The 18,093-nt window shown below is 48.0% G+C and overlaps 1 protein-coding gene across 15 annotated transcripts in view; it reads left to right on the top strand.

Annotated features, from left to right (window-relative positions):
- MBNL1 (muscleblind like splicing regulator 1) overlaps positions 1-18,093 on the top strand; it is a 75,675-nt gene that overhangs the window by 14,925 nt on the left and 42,657 nt on the right. For 12 of the 15 annotated variants that reach the window (XM_030455953.1, XM_030455951.1, XM_030455948.1 and 9 more), the window contains exon 2: positions 5,067-6,071. The exons of 2 other annotated variants lie outside the window; for them this stretch is intronic. In XM_030455953.1, the coding sequence (XP_030311813.1) occupies positions 5,898-6,071 (174 nt within the window). In that variant the 5' untranslated portion in view covers positions 5,067-5,897. Of the gene's footprint in view, positions 1-4,840; positions 4,993-5,066; positions 6,072-18,093 lie in introns of those variants that run through there. One more of the 15 variants, XM_030455950.1, reaches the window with a different exon arrangement.

Genomic DNA, 18,093 nt, shown 5'->3' with positions numbered 1-18,093 from the left:
GTGGTGCTGCTGACCTGGGCACTCCCTCTCCTCTCCTGCATCTTTTGACCTGTGTGTGTTTGCAGTTAATCAAAGTGTCTTTAATGTGCAGGAGAGTGATTAACAAATAGCTCTGACGTTTTTTGTAGGGGTGCATAGTTACTTTGTTACTGCCTCTCAGATGTCTTTGTATGGAAACACAATGTCTAAAATTAATATTAATGAGGACAAGCACATGATACTGATTTCAATAGAACAACTTTTGGTTATTTCAGTTTTGTTGTTGTTGTTATTTTGTACTTACTGCTTGAGGTTTTAGGTTAAACCAGTAGCTTACTCACTGAAGACAAACAACTTCTTTTTAGACTTATGTGGGAAATGTCTCTTCTTCTATGGTTGAAATACCCCTATGCCAGGAGAATACAGAACTCTCTATTTTTAAAATATATTCTATATAAATATTATGTTAAAAGAATTACAGCATAGATTTGTTTTTACTACCAGAAGCAGTATGTGTAACTGCAGTGCTGTGGATGGAAACGTGACTGCTTTGTGATACATAAATCAACAGCAAAATGGATTAAATGCAGGGTAGTCCTTCCTGCCATTTTGCCTCTCTGGCTTACAAGTTGAAAGAGCAGAATAATAGCTAGTGTACACATTTCCTGGTCTAGAGACAGACACTGACCTTTCCCTTTTTTAGTTTATAAATACACATCCATCTAATGCTGTCAGATTGTGTGAATTCTGCATGTCTCTGAACCCCCAGTTTTGTGCAGGAGATTAATGTATACCATGGGTTATACAGGAAGAAAAGTGTCAACAGGCATACTTCTTGACTATAAAGTGGAATGGAATTTGCAGTATAAGTTTCTGACTTGGAGGCAGCTTGGCTAATTGAAGTCAGGGAGGAGGGGGCTGTGGGATCTGTACATCAGTGCTGTTACACTGCTGTTAGGGATTGCTTCGCACTTGGATGTGGGATGGGAATCTTGAAGAACTGATTCTAGCAAAATACCTAAATTCTGCCCCCGGGCCTGCAAGTGGGGGCACTTGATGGCCTTGCCTCTTTTTTTGTTATTTATCCTGTTTTCAGGAACGGAGTATCCTGGGATGTGTTACATTAGATGAAATGTCACAGTTAGGGGTTTCTCCTAAAGCCGTTTCAGAAACTGTGAAACACAGGGAGGATAAAACACGCCTGGTGAGGATCTGTCCAAGGAGCCCACTGAAGGCAGTGGGAGGTTGTGCTGCCTTCCCAAATGGCTCTGTCAGAGCTAAAACACTACAGAAATAACCTTTCAAACACTACTAGTGGTACTACCAAACCCGTGTACGTTATGCAGAGTACCTGGGTCACAGAAGCAGCACGGGCAGTGTCTTTACAGAGGTTCTGTGGTACCTGAGAGCAGCTCAGGGGTTGTTGCACCAGGCACATGGTGTTTGGGGCTCTGGTGGTTGGGGATCTGGGCATCCCACCCCAGAGCAGGCTGCAGTTCTTCAGAGCTGGGGTACAAGGCCACGTTGGTCTGCTCAGCAGGAGTTTACTGAGGAATATTTTGCTTTAACCAGTCCCAGATTGTTATGTGGCCAGGATGTCAATTAGCTCATTGTATCTGTTTAATTCTGTGACAGCACTATAATTATACCCCTCAACTGTGCCATGAAGTAATTGTTGTATCTTTCCCAAATTTTATGTTGAGATATGTTATTGGTAAACTTGGAATTTGGCAGAGGTGTTTTGAAAATATTGTCAGGGATTTTTAGATTTCTCTATTTAACAGACAACCATTTGGCAATTTCAAGCTTTGATACTGTCCTCTCAGTGTAAATAGAATATTGATTTTATTCCACTTCCTATCTCATTAGAGTAATTGTCATGAGGACGGATCCATGTTGTGTAATTATCTGTTCTTGCTGACAGTTCTCATGTCACTGAGCGTAGTGCTTTCAGCTTCCACTTTGAGCATAAAAATAGCATGTTTCACTGCCATGTTTCTCTTCAGTGTTGTGCTTTTTGCCTGTCAGCTTTACACATCCTCCTTTCTGAGAGACATGTGTGAATTGTGATAGAGAAAACAGTGTCCAGCAAACCAGTTAGAGGAGAGTGAAAGGCTGGCCCTTGGGGAGCAGTTCCCAGCACAGGGAGATGCTGCTCTGATTTTTGTGTCAGAGACAGTAAGGGGATGAAGAGGAGGGAAAATGGATCATGAACCTGTCTGTACAACATTTCTTCATGGCAACAACAGGAAGTAATGGAAATTGGACGTAATTAATCAGAACTGAGCAGCCATAATCACGTGGCCCTTCCTGTGTTAGTTTCACTTTCTTGGGCATTTCCAGATAACCTTTCCATCGATTCCTGGAGCTGGTTCTTAATTGTTTTCATTGACCCAGCTCAGCAGACAACTCAGTTGTGCCTCTTAACATATTAAGGAATGACTTCTCAGTGCTATTTCACTCTTTCTGCCTTGTCTTGGGGTCACTTGTTAACTTGCTTTCAACATTTTAAGCTTCATTTTCCTTCTGTTCCCCATGATGAGTGAAGGCAAGGTTATGCTGTGTCCAAACCAATGTTGCAACAGTCCAAGACAAGTAGCAAATATTTTCAGATTTCCAAAGGTGAACTTCACACGCCAGCCTGTGGATTAAGAACAGCCCTCAGCACTGAGTGGGGAGGTCTGGAAACTGTCAGCCCTCAAATTTAATTGAAATTTAAAATAAATAATAATAATAAACCTCACCCAACGAAAAACCTCAGCCCCTTTCCTGTCCTCTCTCTGTAGTTCCTCCCTCTGGATTTGTTGCAGTCTTTCCTATCTTATCAGAGCCAGCTCAGAGAGACATCTCATAAATCTGCTGTGATTTCCTCCAGTTTCTGGGGCTTACTGGGGACTCCTTATTGCATTGGGATATCACAAGAGAATCTCAAAGTCAGAGGAAAATAGTTTATGCAGATAAAATATAATTCTGTGCTAATGTTTTCTCTTATTTAGTGGAGATACTGAAGATGTTCCTCTGGGCTGAAGTCAGCCTTTATTTTTGCCAGAAGGCTACTTTTAATGCTGACATTTCTGGCTGTGTTTTCAGGTAGATAACAAATTCTGAGAAAACAAGTTTTCTTCAAGTAAATGTGCAGACAAAATATACATCTAGCGTTTCTTCACATGCAGAGGATTTACCCCCGAGGCATCACAGCTCCGTGGAGTAATAGTTTTCCTTTCCTAGCTGGCAGCCTGCAGGACGAAGAACGAAATTCAGGCTGGTGTAGTGCGGTCACAGATGTGTCCCTGACCTCTCGGGTAGAAGGATTGCAGTGCACCTGAGTGCCTTGGCCACCTCGAAACGGGAAACTTCTTACAAAGTTAGGCGTAAAACATAGTTTCATGTGTTTCAGCAAGAAGATCTCTCCTTTTGCTACATCTGAGCACAAAAGGCGGTTTTCACGTTTCCATTTTGTTGTATTTCTGCCCTCGTTCAGGGTGATTACTGTTGCGACCAGAGTGAAATTAAATACCTTGTTTTGAAAATGTGGCCTTTAGCACGTAAAACACATCAATTGCTGCTCTAACTCTTCCTGGTGCTTGGGAAAATCAATGCCTGGTATGGAATGAGTGCTAAGCAGGACCGAATCCCCGCTTGGAGCTTTTTCACGGCTTGGTTGTGGAGCTCTTACCGCCTGCATTGGCATCTCCCTCCCCGGAGGTCTCACGGGGAAATGTTCACAGCAGAACACTGTGGCTGCTGATGTGTTACAGGCTTCCAAATGCTGTGTCCCAAAGCATGAGCAGTCGTCACTGGTGACACAGGATGGCTCTTGACTTGGGAATTTTGGAGCTGAAGCAGTCTGTCGGTATTTACCAGGAAGACATCTAGCTGTCTGCCGGTGACCTGTGCTTGCCAGTCATTATGCACAGTTGTTTCTCTCCTGCTAGCAAGGATTAAAACCGGGGCATGATTTAGAAGTGTCCTGGCAAGGCAACCCCGGTGCCTGCTCTGATCTTATTAGCTGCACTAGGTGTGCTTAACTCCTCCTGCAGTTTGGTGTTCTAATCGTTTAGTCCCGGGGAAAAAAGACTCCTTGGAGGTTTTCCTCGCCTCTTGGTTTGCATCCATGCTGACCACGCCGCTTCCCGAGCTGTCTTTCTGGTGCTGGGGATGCTGCTTTGGGGGAATATGCTGACTACGGAGCGGTCTGTAGGAATCCAAGGAGGTGTCCAGCCCCAAGGCGGGCGGGGGGCATGGGGCCAGGGCTGGCACCGAGCTCCGGTGTTCCTGCCCGACATCTCCAGGCTGGGTCTGGAGTTACCATTTATTGTGGAATTGTGTTCCCAGGTGAGACCTGAACGGCTCTCACGGAACCCCTATCCCCGTTCCACCGGGGCAGCGGGGCGGAGCCGTTCGCCCTCTCGTTTCGGGGTGTGAGCAGGCTGGGTGGGTTGCTTGGGTTTTTGTTAGCTTTGGGTTTTTTGCTGACAGCCTGCTCACAGCTCCCCGCCGTGTGTGAAGGTGCTGCTGAGGGACCCGCTGCTCCCCGCAGCGCTACCGGCAGGGAGCGGGGGGTCCCTTACCCAGGCCAGGACGGGGCTGGGGGCCGCGGGTCGTACCTGTGGCCGAGCCTCCCCCGGGCTGAGCCTCCCGCCCGCACCCGCGGGCTCCGTGTCCGTCCTTCGGCCCCCCCCGTGCGGTGAGGGACGCCCCGTGAGGCGGTGCAGCGGGGCCCGGCTCCCTGGCTCCGTGCGGCGGGGCGGGGCGGGCGGTGCCACCCGCTCTGTGTCCGCCCCTGCCCCCGCCGCAGGGCCGGGCCGGGCTCGCAGGCTCCGTCCCCCGGTCCAGCCCCGCCGGGCGGGCGGGCGGGCGCGCTCGGGGCAGCGCCGGCAGCCTCTGACAGGCGCGACCTTTCATAAGACGGCCCCCGCCATTGGCTCGCTGCCCGGAGTGTCGCTGCAACGCTGCCCGCCATTGGCTGCCTCCCGGTCATGCCTGGCTGGGCCGGGGAAGCGGCCGCTCTCCGTGAGTGCCCGGCGCGGGGCGGCGGGGCGGCGGGACCCCCCCTGCCCCCGGTAACCTGTCTCTTCTCTCTGCAGGTCGGTACTCAGAAGTGCCTTTCCTGACGTCTCTGCTGCTTGGGACCGCTTCTAGAGCAGCCGCTGCTTTTTGCCTTGCTTGCTGCCAGCTAGACTGCGACGACAGCATCGCCGCACCCCCGGCCAGACACCCCCGCGCCGGGAGACGGGCGCTGCCGGGCCTGCCGCAGCCTGCTTACTGTAAAATAAAAGTGTGCTGAGAAAGGTCAGAGATCTTCTGCCCGAAAATCGAGGAGAGGAAGGCAAAAAAAAAAAAAAAAAAAAAAAAAAAGGCAAAAAAAAAAAAAAAGAAAAAAAAAAAAAAAAAAATTATTCCCCGTCTCGAACGTTGCTCTAAACTGCTGCATCTCTCTATGCCAAACTAATCGATACCGATTGCACCACAAAGCCCCGCTGCAAAAATTCGGCTGCGTGGAGATATTCAGAGAACTGCCCCGAGAGGAGCAGCCGGGAGCTCCCCGGGGTCCGGCAGGTTCCCGTGCTCCCGGGGGCACTCAGGATGCTGGGGTGCTGAGCGCCCGAGCCTGAGCCGGGCCCCACGGCTGCACCTTCACCTTGTGCTCCTTCGAGTGCCAGACCTCGGCCGGTCCCCGGTGCCACGCTCCCGACTCCGGGGGACACAGCTTTCCCCGAGGGGGGCGGCCACCCCATCTCAGACCTACTTGTAAAACGGGGAGTGGGGGGAGAGAAACAGACAGAGAGGACAAAAAGAAAAAAAAAAAAAAAAAGTATTCTGGAGGTGGCACTTTTCATCATTTTCCAGTTTCTCAGTCCGGCTACTCGTTTGTCCATTTTATTGGAGATTTTATTAACTACCTGTAAAATCTAAAGATGGCTGTTAGTGTCCCGCCGATTCGGGACACAAAATGGCTAACGCTGGAAGTGTGCAGGGAGTTCCAAAGGGGGACTTGCTCACGACCAGACACGGAATGTAAATTTGCACACCCATCGAAAAGCTGCCAAGTTGAAAACGGACGTGTAATCGCCTGCTTTGATTCATTGAAAGTGAGTAAATGTTATATTATTTTTAAGGGTATGTGTTTAATGAAAGGAGCAGTTGTAGCCAGAGAAGCCCTGCAGCCCGAAAGCGAGCGACTGCTGGCTGCCAGCAGTGGGATGTTTTGCTGCTGATGTTTTATTGATGCTTGTTGATTTGTTTTGCTCTTTTCCTCAGGGGAAGGATAGGGGGAATGAAGGGAAAACATGCCTGGCAGGGCTCGAACCCTCCGGTGTGGGTACAGCCACTGGTGCTTTGCCTCCAGATTATTCTCTGCCCGTAGGAATAAAGGGCACTTCACGTAGAAACAGCAAAGTCACTGTAAGGATTCTTTGTTTTTAATAGCACAAACCACGTAAGCAATATGAGGATTTATTTCCATCTCGTAACCACCAGCGGGCTGTCGCTGTCTCTGGACAGCTGATGGTGAATCTTAGAAGAGTGTTTTCCTCCCCGGGTTATTTGGATGTCTGTGAGCACCCTGCTTGTGTTTCTGTGTTTGGACTGCTGTGGTTATCCTGTCTTTTTCACAAATGCACTTGCTCGGGGGGAGGACGACTGAGCAGATGGCAGGGAGCCCCAGGACCTGCGAGCAGGGCTGCAGCAGAGAGGGTGCAGCAGCCTCACACTCATGTTTTGGTTAGGTGCTGTCAGTGTCTGCCTGCTGCTGAGCTGTGGTTTCAGTAGTAAGCATCAGACCTGTGGATAACAGCCTTTTTTTTTTTTCTTTTTTTCTTTAACAAATTGTATAATCTTTAACATTTGAAATACTTATACAGGCAGATTAGGATTAATTCTGTGGAGCCACACTAAAATCATGGCAGGTGGGTGCCTGGGTCAGGGGCTGTGCAGCTGGGAGCTGGGCAGGAAGTGGTTTGCAGAGGCTTTATACAAATCCCGAGTTTCAAAATGTGTCTTGTCTCAGATCAGGGTAGAGGGTGAACCTTCAGAACGCCTGAAACCCCCATCCCCACAGCCCCCCATCCCCACAGCCCCCCATCCCCACAGTCCCTATCCCCACAGTCCCTATCCCCACAGCTCCCATCCCCACAGCCCCCATCCCCACACCCCCAGCCATGCTCCATCTTACAGCACCAGAAATGCTTTTTGTTCCTGTGTTCAAATTTTATTTTATTTTTTATTCTATTTTTATTTTTATTTTATTTTTTGTTCTGTTTTTATTTTTTTTTATTTTATTTTAACATTACAGAAATGATAATGCATAGGGAAGGGAGGAAAAGCTCGGTTTAAAACAAGGCAGTAAAATGTTTCTGTGTGTTCAGAAAGTGTTGATGCTGGGGTCCATGCTGGTGCTGCCAGTGCTGATGGAGAGGTGTCTGGGTGAGGGACAGAGCAGGGGCCAGCACAGGGGCTCTGCTGCTGCCATCAGCAGGGCTCTGCTGCTCCTTTTTCAGTGCAGGAGCTGATGATCACCTTGGGAAGGAGCTGGTGGGTGGGTGAGAGCTGCAGGTGCCATCCCAGCGTTACTGCCTGGCTGTGCAGCAGCCCAGGGATGTGCTGGAAAGGGAACAGAAAAGGGAATATCTCTCCTGGGGATCCCTGCCCAGACACCTGGTAGGAAAGCAGTTGCTGGGTTTGGGTTTTGTTTCCCATCTCTGTCAGGCTGTGTGTGTGTCTGTTAAGCTGAACAAGCACTGGTTTGTTACATTTCCTGCAGCATCACAAACTTCATGTGTTATGCAAAAACAGTCCTAGGGGAATGCTGCACCAGGTCTGTATAGACCCTGCAAGGGCAGCCAGTTCACTGAAGCAAAGAAATATTTTTGTTGGGACATTCAAAAGTAATTTTTAATATTTAATTAATTCGGTGTGGATGTCATGTCCTTGCTGCTTGCTAACCCAGCAGCACACCTCCAGCTTGACCTTCATGTTGAGATACTTGGGTTCTTACAAGCGTGTGTAAAATTAGCATTAACCAAACAGCTCCTTGTGCATGTCTCCTGTACAGCAGACAGAATCAGTCCCTGAGCTGCTCTTTGCAGACCACGAGTGCACCTTTCACGGGTGGTGCTGCCAGGAGGGGGTCAGGGTGTCTCTGGCAGGGGTGCTGGAGCTGCAGCCCCTGTCTCTCCAGCTGGAGGTGTCCCTGTGCTCTGCTATATTTGGAATATAAACAGGCAAAGCAAACACTTTCTGCAGGGACCCCAGGAAATGGCAGCACCCTTCAGCCCTGCCTGGCAGACTTTGGCCCCCAACCCAGGTGTCCTCCAGGGCTGCTGTGCAGGGAGACTTGTCTGCTCTGCTCCTGGGAGATGCAGATTTCAGCTTGGAGAAAAGACTTAAAAAAAAAGAAAACAAAAGGAAAAAAAAGAAGTAATTCCCTCTCTGTGAAATGAAAGCCTGAGTAGGTCTAGAGCAAAAAGAGAGGGGCACAGATCCTCCTAAGGGAGGCCCAGGTCACTGGGTGGGAAGTCTGTGTGCACCTTCTTTTCTTTCTGTGATCTGGAGGGGTAAGAGGCAGCAGTTGTTACAAGTTCATGAGCAGAATGGGAGGGAAAAGGGAAGGTGGGGATATTTCTGTGACCTGGGTCAGGGAGTGCAAGGAGGAGGTCGGGGCCATGTCAATCAGAGCAAGATGTTATCATCCCTCTGCTGAATACCCTGCTCCTTAATTAGGCCTAATGAAATCTGCAAGGCTGTCCTTAGGGTAGTGTGTTAATCAAGATAAATGCATGTGGGATAATCTAGCCCTTAGATATTAGGAGGATAATTTTAAAACAGGAATGATTATGTAGTGTATTCAAATTGTGCGCCTGAGTGGCTGAGTCAGCTCCAGCTCTGCCTTGTTTAAATGCCATAGGATTTTTCTCCTAAATTTGGATGCCTAGAAGCCTTTAAACTATCTACAGCAAAAATAAGGTCTCAGTTCCTAAATCAGGAAAACAGTTTGCAACAGAAATTATGTTTATCTTTTTAGCATCATTTTGAAGCATTTTTCTTCATTTTTTTGCTTGGAAAAAGCTGCCTGAGTAGGATTCATTTCTGAAATGACATTGACTTCATCACGTGTGCCCATAGATGAGTCAGCTGATGCTTCCTGAAAACTGAGATCAAGATGTCTTCATGGGGAGATGGATGTCAAATGCAAATCTCCTGGGAGGCTGCAGAGGGGCTGCAGCCTGGCACACCACAGCCTCTGCTCTCCTGCCCAGGGGTTTTGGTAAAAAAGTGTAAAACAGTGAGGGAGAAAGTGGGAAAGAGGTGATGGGGACTGGGACTGGCTCTGACATACTTCCTGCTCATCCTTCAACAGCTGAAAAACCCTGAACATTCTCATTTCTATGTTTGTTTTTTTTTTAATTTTGAGAACAAGCAAGAGACTAGAAGTTTAAATCCTTTTCATTGGTGGTGCCTGAGTTTGAAGCTTTGGTGCCTTATGTCTAAGATCCACCAGTACATGGTATTTTATCTTCTGTTGTAGAAGTACTTATTTTTTTAATAATGAAACTCCAGAACTCTGTAAAATTGATGGTCACACTTATAACTGACAAGCCTTAAGGTATATAAATGTGTTATTATGGGTGAGCTCAGTGGTTACCTTGTTTCTGCTACCTCAGAGATGGAACTTAGTTGTTGGAATTTCTCTACTTTGTCACTCCTTCAAAAAAAAAAAAAAAGGTTTTTTTGACTTGTCACTCCCCATCCTGTTAAAATTAGCAGAAGGTGTAGAGTAAGGTCCTTATTTATTTCAGTACAAAGTCAAGGAAATCACTGTGAGCACATTTGGGTAATATGAGTGGCAGATCATTGGCTCTGTCTCTCCTTTAATTAGGACAGAATAAGAAAATCCAGAAATGTAGTCAGGGGTCAGTTCAGCAGGTGAAGTGCTTTTCAGTCACCTTACCTTTTGGAGGGTCCAGCCTCACCTGAGTGCAATGCAGTCGTGTTGTTTAGGGTGCAGAGGTTTGGTTCAGCTCTGGGGCTGATTCCAAGGAAACTGGTAAAGCAGTAACCCTTGGGGGTAAAAAAAAGAAAGAAACAGCAAACAAACAGTGTTCAAATTCCTAAGATCTGATTTGCCATTTTTCTCCTCTTCAGCCTGTGCATCTGCCAGTAGGCTGAGCTCCAGGAGAGGAAGCAAAGGGAAAGTGGCAAATAAGTTGGGAAATGATGGACTTGTTAGGCTGGGTGGCAAACAGTCCATTAAAAACCCCAGACAATTAAACCATGCGTGTTCCTCTGAGGGAAGGTGAATGGCACTGAGAAATCTTACCAGATACTCAGGCAGAAGAGCTATGGCTCACTGCAGGGTTCAGAGTTCATATTACAGCTTCAGCTCTGTATCTGCAGGAAGAAATTAAAACGTTGCACTGCAGCATTTGCACTGTGATTATTTTAGAGGCTGCACGTAATAGGAACCAGCAGAGGTTTCTGTGGGGTATGGCCAGAAACTCTGCAGAGAACGGTCACAATCAGTAAAATTCTGAACTGTTTTGCAGGGAAAAATTAAAGATGCATACAATAAGAAAACATCATGTCAAGAACATTCATCCATTTGTCCCAGATCCTCAGACAAGTGGTCAGGAGCAGCCCGAGAGGCCTCCTGCCTGCCCAGGGTGACCCCAAGCCTTGGTTGCTGTTTTTCTGCAGACAGTTGCCTTGTTGCTAAGATTCACTCTCAAATTTATTGGAAGCAACAAGTTGTGTTCCAGACTGAGTGATCACATCTGGTTTTTGACTTGAGGATGGTTTGTGACAGACACCTTTAATCCTCTCTCTGTTTTCTTTTCTTCTTTCGTGCCCTGTTGCCATCCCCATGGACATGGGTGCCATGCCCTGGGGTCCAGGCTCTTCCTCCCTTCCCCCCGGGCTGCACAGCAGCATTTCACTTCATTCCTCTACAAATTAACAAAGCAGATCCTTTTATTCTGATCCAAAGTCCTGTCTTTTTCCATGATTTGCACAGTGCAACCTGGAGGACTCCTGCTATTAAATTAGGCTTAGGTAAACCTTGAGTTGTTATGTACTGAAACATGGGGCTATGCAGATAATTAGGATTATGGAAACAATTTGGATTATGCAAATAACCTTTTTGGAGTTAATTTTTAAATTTATTGACATACTTATGACATACCCTCTTCATTTGAGGATATGCTGTTATTTGAGTGATACAAAATACCCTCTGAGGTAGCTAGAAGCAACTCCATCATTTTGGTCAAACAGAGGAAAATATTAAGATGGGATAAAGTGTATCTTTTTTTAAAAGAGGAATAATGAATCCAGGTGTAAAGCTCTGGGATGCAGCAGCTCAGTGAGCTCCTGCTGTGTCAGTAGGAGACCTGGGAGGATCAGACTCTGTCCTGGGAACTGTTTTGTACCCAGGCAGTGCTGGTTGGAGCTCCAGCACATCCCTGCTGGGAGCTGCCCTGTGCCACCACAGCAGGGTGACAGCAGAGCAGTGTCTGCCACCTGCCCTGGGGGGGTATTGGTGTGAGACACAGGATCTCTGTCCTCAGGTTGCATTTTTTTTAAAATACATATCCCAGTCACTGCATAAACTTCCCAGTGCATACAAGTGCTAAACTCAGCAGCCTCCTCTGCCCCAGTGCTCTTCAACTGCCAGCTCTTCACCCTGGAGATCCTGAAGTGCTCTCTGGATTTCAGAGGAGGGATGCTGGGAGCTCCAGGGATGCTCCAAGGGGACCTCAGAAGTTTGCTGGGAGGCTGGGGTCCAGCTGGAGCAGGAGGGCTGGAAGGGGCTGGCTGGGGTACCAGGTCTGGATCCTGTTTGCATCTCAAGAGCTCTTCACGTCCTGTCAAGTTCCTGGAAAGCCTCAGTTCAGCTCCAGATTCCTCTGGAGTGTTCCTAACTTGGTGAAATAGTACCCAGGGTTAGTGAAAAAGGAAGAGAGTACTATTGAAGAGAGCAGCTATTTTTTTTTTTTTTTTTTTTAGGAAGCAAAGCCATTTACTTTCTGTCAGCATGATTTCACTGAATTTGAATGGGATCCTTTCCAGGCTTAAATATAAACACAGTTGTGAGACTGAGGTTTAAATTTGAAGAGGGGGAATGGCAAAGTATGGAAATTGTCCTTCGTGTACGTGCAGACTGTCCCTCCTGGCTGCAGGGAGGGTGCCTGCCCTCCTGTGTCCAAGGGGCCAGGAAGCAGCTGGATGTATTTTAGGGACATGTTTTGGGTCCCAACGTTGGGGGGCTGTGGGGACACAGGGGGTACAACCTCTCCTGGGGAGGTGATGGCTCAGACACGTTGCTGTCCTGAGATGGAAGGTGGCAGCAGTTCATGAGCAGGAGTCAGCTCAGGTCCACGGGGGCTGCAGGGTCCCTGGAGGATTTTGGTGTCTGGCTGTGTGCTGGGTTCATGGCTCCATGGAGAGGAGCCTGTCCAGCCCTGCTGGGCCATGCCCAGGGGTTGCACTCCTCAGCAGCCTGGCAGAGTCTCAGCACTGTGGTAGCTGGCATGTGGCAGGAGCTGTGCTGGTGCTCCCTGTGTTTGTTCATACAGGCACTGAGGTGTTTGAAATGACAGGCAGAATTCAGGCAGGTTAGGGAAAACCCTGACTGGGCAAAGGGAATGATTGAAGAACTCACACCCAAACTCCAGGCTCCTCAAAGGAAACCGAAGAGTCAGTCCTTTGTGCTTAATGTGTTGTTATTTGTTATTAATGTGTTGTTATTTGCTCACTGAGGCCATACCTGGTGTGCTATGGAGCAGAGGAAGATGCTGCCTGGCTCAGGGTGTGCTGGTGATGGGGCAGTGCCTACCCCTGGGTGTACCTCAACTTTATTTCAAGGTGAACTGCCCCACAGTGCAAAATTCTTTTTGGATAGTGGAGTGCAAGGAGGTTTGTGTGTGTGTTTGCTTTCAGTGAAACAAGTACTTTGTGATATAAATGCTTCCAGTTGGTGCTGGTGGGGTTTGGTGGTCAGGGGAGTTTCTCACTTGGCCAAGTGTGAGGAGTGGCTGCTGTACCATAAAGTGGAAACTAAAGCCAGCCATATAAAGAGCTTGCACAATTTTTCAGAAATGTCTAGCTGTGTACATGGGGGAGAAGGACACGGGTTATATACAAAACCAAACTGTAAATGCCTGCAGAGTTTGGCGTGGCTGACTTTGTTTGTGGTACAGCTGCTTTCATCATGGCCATAAATGAGCTGGCAAAGGTAAGAATGCCCTGGTGGGAGGGCAGAAATGCCATCCTTTTGGCTACTGCATTTGCTTTATTAGATCATGGGTTACTGTGTTTAAAGCTTTCCTGGAACATTACTTTCCCAAAGCCTGGAAATGGACTGAAATAAGTTTAAATTGGACACAGAGTCCAAGTCCAGGTGATCAGCTCTGCCTTCTTGAGAGGTCCTGCAGTGATTCCTGCTGGAGAGAGGGCGAGATGCTGGCTGGGGCTGGAGGGAGATCCCTTTCCACACAGCTCCCACCACTGAAAGGTGTTAATTGAAGCAGCTGTAAACAATTAAGGTTTTCTATCTGCCTTTGAAGAGAGCTGGGTGTTCCCCAGTGCAAGCTGGATGCAGCTTTGCTCAATTTACTGTTAAAAATTTTGACTCATGCAGATAATAAATTCAGCTGCTGGATTTCAGAATGCAGGGGGGGAAAAAAAAGACTTGGGAATTATTTCTTGTTTGGTTTTAAAACCTCATTGAAGTGCTAGTTGTTGAGTTTGGGGTTGTTTGTTTGTTTTTTTAGCTATCCACTGCAGGTATAAACTGGTAAAGCTTCTCTCTGTCAAACTGAGTTGCTCTTCCTAAGGAGGGGCCCAGCTGGACTGGTTGAGGTCTAAATACCAGAATTTCTGGCTGTTTTTTTTACATCCCATTTGTACAATGGATGGCTTGCTTTTATACTTAGGGGAAAAAAAAGAAAAGGGGAGAAATTTAGAGGAACAGAATGTGTTACAAGCAGTTTTTTAGAGCATGTACGTGTGTGTGGAAGTTCAGGAGAGCAGCTCAGTTGCGTGCGAGGGTTTGGATGCAGCTGCTGCCCCTGCTCCTGCCTTTATAAAGTACTCCTTCAAATCAGAAGTTTCTTTAATCTCATTTCTGAAAGGAAATTCAAACCCATTTTCTTAGGTCTATTTTTAGTTGCTTTAGTACATTAGAACCATATTTTCCCAGGAGGCTCTGTAAGGAAGGGGTTGGATGCCTTGTTCTAGCTGCAGGCTGGGGGGGGCAGTGCCCTGCTGTGGGTTGGGGGGTGCCAGGGGAGCAGCTTTGGGGGGGATGCTGTGTTGTGTCCCCCAGTGTGTGCCCTGGTCCCTGCTCACAGGGCCGGGCTCCCAGGAACCCCTCTGGGTCAGAGCAGAGGCAGGGAGGATGGGGACACTTCAGACCTGGTACCAGAACTGCTCCCAGGTTCCAGCCATGGGTTTGGGTTCCGGTGGAAGTGTTTGGCACCTAGAGGTGCAGTGGGTGAGTGAGCTGCCAGCAGAGAGGCTGGGAAGCTGGGGTACCCGTGACACCTCTGCTGGGCACCCTGCAGCCAGGGACGGTGATGCCCTAACCCACTGCACTGCTTTCTCTGCCTCAGGACCTCTCTGGATTGTGTCTGTGTTCTGAAGCTGCTGCTAAAAACCTCTTTTGGTACGTGCTTTCTTCTTGGCCTCATCTGACTGGCAGGCAGAAGAGGTGCCCCAGGGTGGTGGCAGAGGGCAGGGCAGTGCTCTCCTCATCTGACACAGAAGCAGAGCTTTGGGTAGGGGCTGAGCTTTGTTCCCTCCAAAGGCAGGAGAGACACACTGAGTGACATGAGGAGGATTAGACACCTGCTGACTTTTTTTTCTTTTCAGCAGTAAAACTTAAAGGCTTAGTGAAGTAGATGAAGTGTCTGAGCATTTTTTAAAACACAGTCTTAAGTAAAGTAAAGTAAAACACGCTTCAAGTACTTCACTGTAAATAAGAGAACATTTTAAGAGAAGGAGAACACCACAACAGCTAAGCCCTGATCAGTGTTTCCCCTTCCCAGCCCAGGGCCAGAGATCCCCCCCTTGCTGCAGGCTGAGCCTTGGCAGGGTCTGTGCCCGAGGGGCAGGGGCAGTGAGACCCCTGGGACATGGGGTCTGATCAACATCCTGGGGGTCCCACCTGGCAGTCTCTCCTGTGCACTCACTGTTACTTAAAGAGAGAAAAAAGTACCCTGAAAGCAATTTGGTTGTGAATTCTGGTTATATTCTGCTCCCTTATTAGCTGCACTGGTTTGAAAAACAGCTGAGCTTGGCATTAATTTATTTCATTTCATGTGGCAGTTTTTAACAATTAAACTTCCTGGTGTAAGGGGCACAGTCAAAACGACTTTCTCAGTTTTACACTTTATCTACCACTGGTTCCAGCAGGGCCCTGGAGCTGACGTGTCCCTTCCCTGCCTCTCCTCTCTGTGTGTGCTGATAAAGCCCTGCCTGCTTATGGGTTTCCATATGGGCAGGGTTACTGCTCCAGCTATTTTTGCAGTGCATCAATGGTTTGTTGTTGCTGCTTTTTGAAAAATCAATGTTTTCCTAAATTTTTTCTCCATGGCTTGAGAGCAGAGAGAACTCTCAGTGGGGATGTCAAGGGGGATTTCCCTCGGGGTGAGGAGCTGGAGTTTGGGGTGACAGGGCTGTTATCATCCTGATGCACCCTCTGACCCTGCCTGTCGTGAGGAGATAAAGTGTCTGTGGATCCTTAGGCACCAGCAGTTCTGTCCTGTGTCTCCTGGATTCTTGGCCTTGCTGTGGGTTCCTCCAGTGACTGCAGCCACTGGTGCCAAGCGGCTCCTCCAAGTTTCTTTCAGGCTGCTCTGTTTTGTGTACTGACTTGGATTTTGTACATAAAAAGGAGCCTTCAGCAGCTGGGAAGGCCTTTTGTGAACTGAGAGCCTCTGCTTTATGCTTAAGCAAATTGAAAATAGCAGTTGCTAAAAATCCACCCGTATCTAACTTTTAAGATTTGGGAAGCATTGTTGGTTTGATTGTTGTCTGGAGCACAGCAAAGGTCACTTGTGCAGCACCATCCATAGTCACTTACTGTTTCTTTCTCTGTTCCATTTCAATGACAGGGAGCAGCTTTCCCTCCAGCCTTCTTCCTCTTCTCTTTTTTCCTTGGTTTCTGGTCCCATCTGCCCTGCTCCCTGTCCCCCTCCTCCTGGTGCTGTCCCAGGGGTGTGGATGGGCTGCAGCCAGCAGTGCTGGGCAGCCTGGGCTCAGGTTCCGTGGAGCTGAGCAGCACCCGCAGCTCCACATCCCCTGAAACACCTCCCTGGGGCCTTCAGGGCTTGGCAGGGGGGACACAAAGCTGCCACTGCAGCCTGTGTTAGTGCAGGGAGGTTATGATGGAGAAAGTTCTCATTTGCTATTTACCTTCTCCAGCCTTGCCTGCTTTTGGAGCCAAGGTGGTCTCAGGTTTAAAAAAAAATTTAAAAAAAAGAAAGGTGGGGGGAGGGAAAAGGGGAAATTAATGTTGGTTTTATTACTTTATTATTACTTTAATAGCCAGAAATGAGTTGTTTCCTCACTCACAGAGCTGTGTGCAGTACCTAAAGCAGAGCACACCCCTGTACTGCAGCTCTCCAGCCCAGCTCTGGGACTGATGCTCTCCCCTCTGCAGTTTGGTTCTGCCTCACACTCACTGAGCAGAGGGGAAAAGTGACCTCAAATGAGGTCATGATACCCTGCTCTTCCTTCTGCATGTTACTTTTTGCTTCATCACTTCAGGCAGCTCCCACACATGGAAAATATTTAATTTCCCACCAGCTCTGTGGCTGAGCCATGGGCTGGGAGCTCCTGTGCTGGGCAGGTCCTGTCTGCTGAGGTTCTGCTTTCTTTTTCTTGGTGCATATGGGAAAGGGGATGGTGAAACTGTAGAAATAAATGTCTAACAAGGAACTTAAGCTGCCTTTAGTACAAATGCCACCTCCTGCAGAAAGGTGGCTTCTGTAAAACCCTCCCCCTTTGCACCCTGCTGTTTGGGGTGTCTGCACCCTGCTCCTGGGCAGCTCCCAGAGGCCCTGGGAGCTCTGCTTCCCTCCAGGGAAAGCTGCTGCTTCTCCCTGCACAGCTTGGTTGTTATGTCACAGGACATTTCAATTGTCAGTGCCCATGTTAAAATAAACAATTAAAGGGAGTTCTGACCACAAAGCAGGATTTTGGCATATTTTGTGATTATTTAACTTTAGAAAAATAAACCCTGCTGTCTGTGCTTCCCTCGAGCTCATGTCTATTGACCTCCTTTATTCAGCAACTCCAGAAACAGAGCACAGGCAGAGTTATCCTCACCTCTTTATTCCTCCAGAGCCCGGATGCTCTGTAAGGCCTTACGGATGCTGAAAAACACCCTCTGCTGTTTTCTTGTACATTCTGCTCCTCTGATGTCATTGCCATATATTTCATAAGCTATTATTGCCTTTTTCCCCACCCAGTAGCAGATCTCTGCAATGGAGCAGAAGTTACATGTGTATTGGCTCTAGCAGAGAGTTGCATTTATAACAGCAAAGCCTGTACAGGGGCTTTATCAGGGAGAGGATGAAGGGCTCTTGAGGGCAACTGATGTTTTCTCCTGCCCTTAATTGTATTTGCACTCCAGTGGTGCAGGCAACGTGGAACTGTCTTTATTTGCACACTGTCACTTACAGGGGATCTTTTGTTCTGTCATTTAATTGTCTTTGGTTTTTTTGTTTTTTTAATGTAGAACGTGAGGAAGGCCAAACCTCTGGTGTAAGAGCTAACAGGGGTGCAGAGGGTGTGATTACAGCAGTGCTGCTTGTTAGATCCCATTTAATTAGTGCCTGCATCCGTCACACAGCTTTGCCTTTGTAAAATATTGATCTACAATATCAGTGCTATGAGGCCTGAAAGCACTTAGTGCAGGAAACCATTCCAAGATATATTAAAAAAAAATTATCTGTGCCTGATAGAGGGCCTGTTGAGCCAGGTCCTGCCTCCCACGTCCCCTCCAGGGCAGAGCCCTGAGCACCAAACTCTTCCTCAGTGTGGGCTGAGCCTTCCAGCTGCCACCAGAGCCTCAGTGTCCCCTGATGGGTGCTGAGACAGATGCTGAGCTGGGCA

Source organism: Calypte anna, chromosome 9 (assembly GCF_003957555.1).
Source record: "Calypte anna isolate BGI_N300 chromosome 9, bCalAnn1_v1.p, whole genome shotgun sequence".
NCBI classification, from domain to species: domain Eukaryota; kingdom Metazoa; phylum Chordata; class Aves; order Apodiformes; family Trochilidae; genus Calypte; species Calypte anna.
The sequence above is the reverse complement of the archived record's forward strand: the minus strand, read 5'-3'. Positions and strand labels throughout refer to the sequence as shown.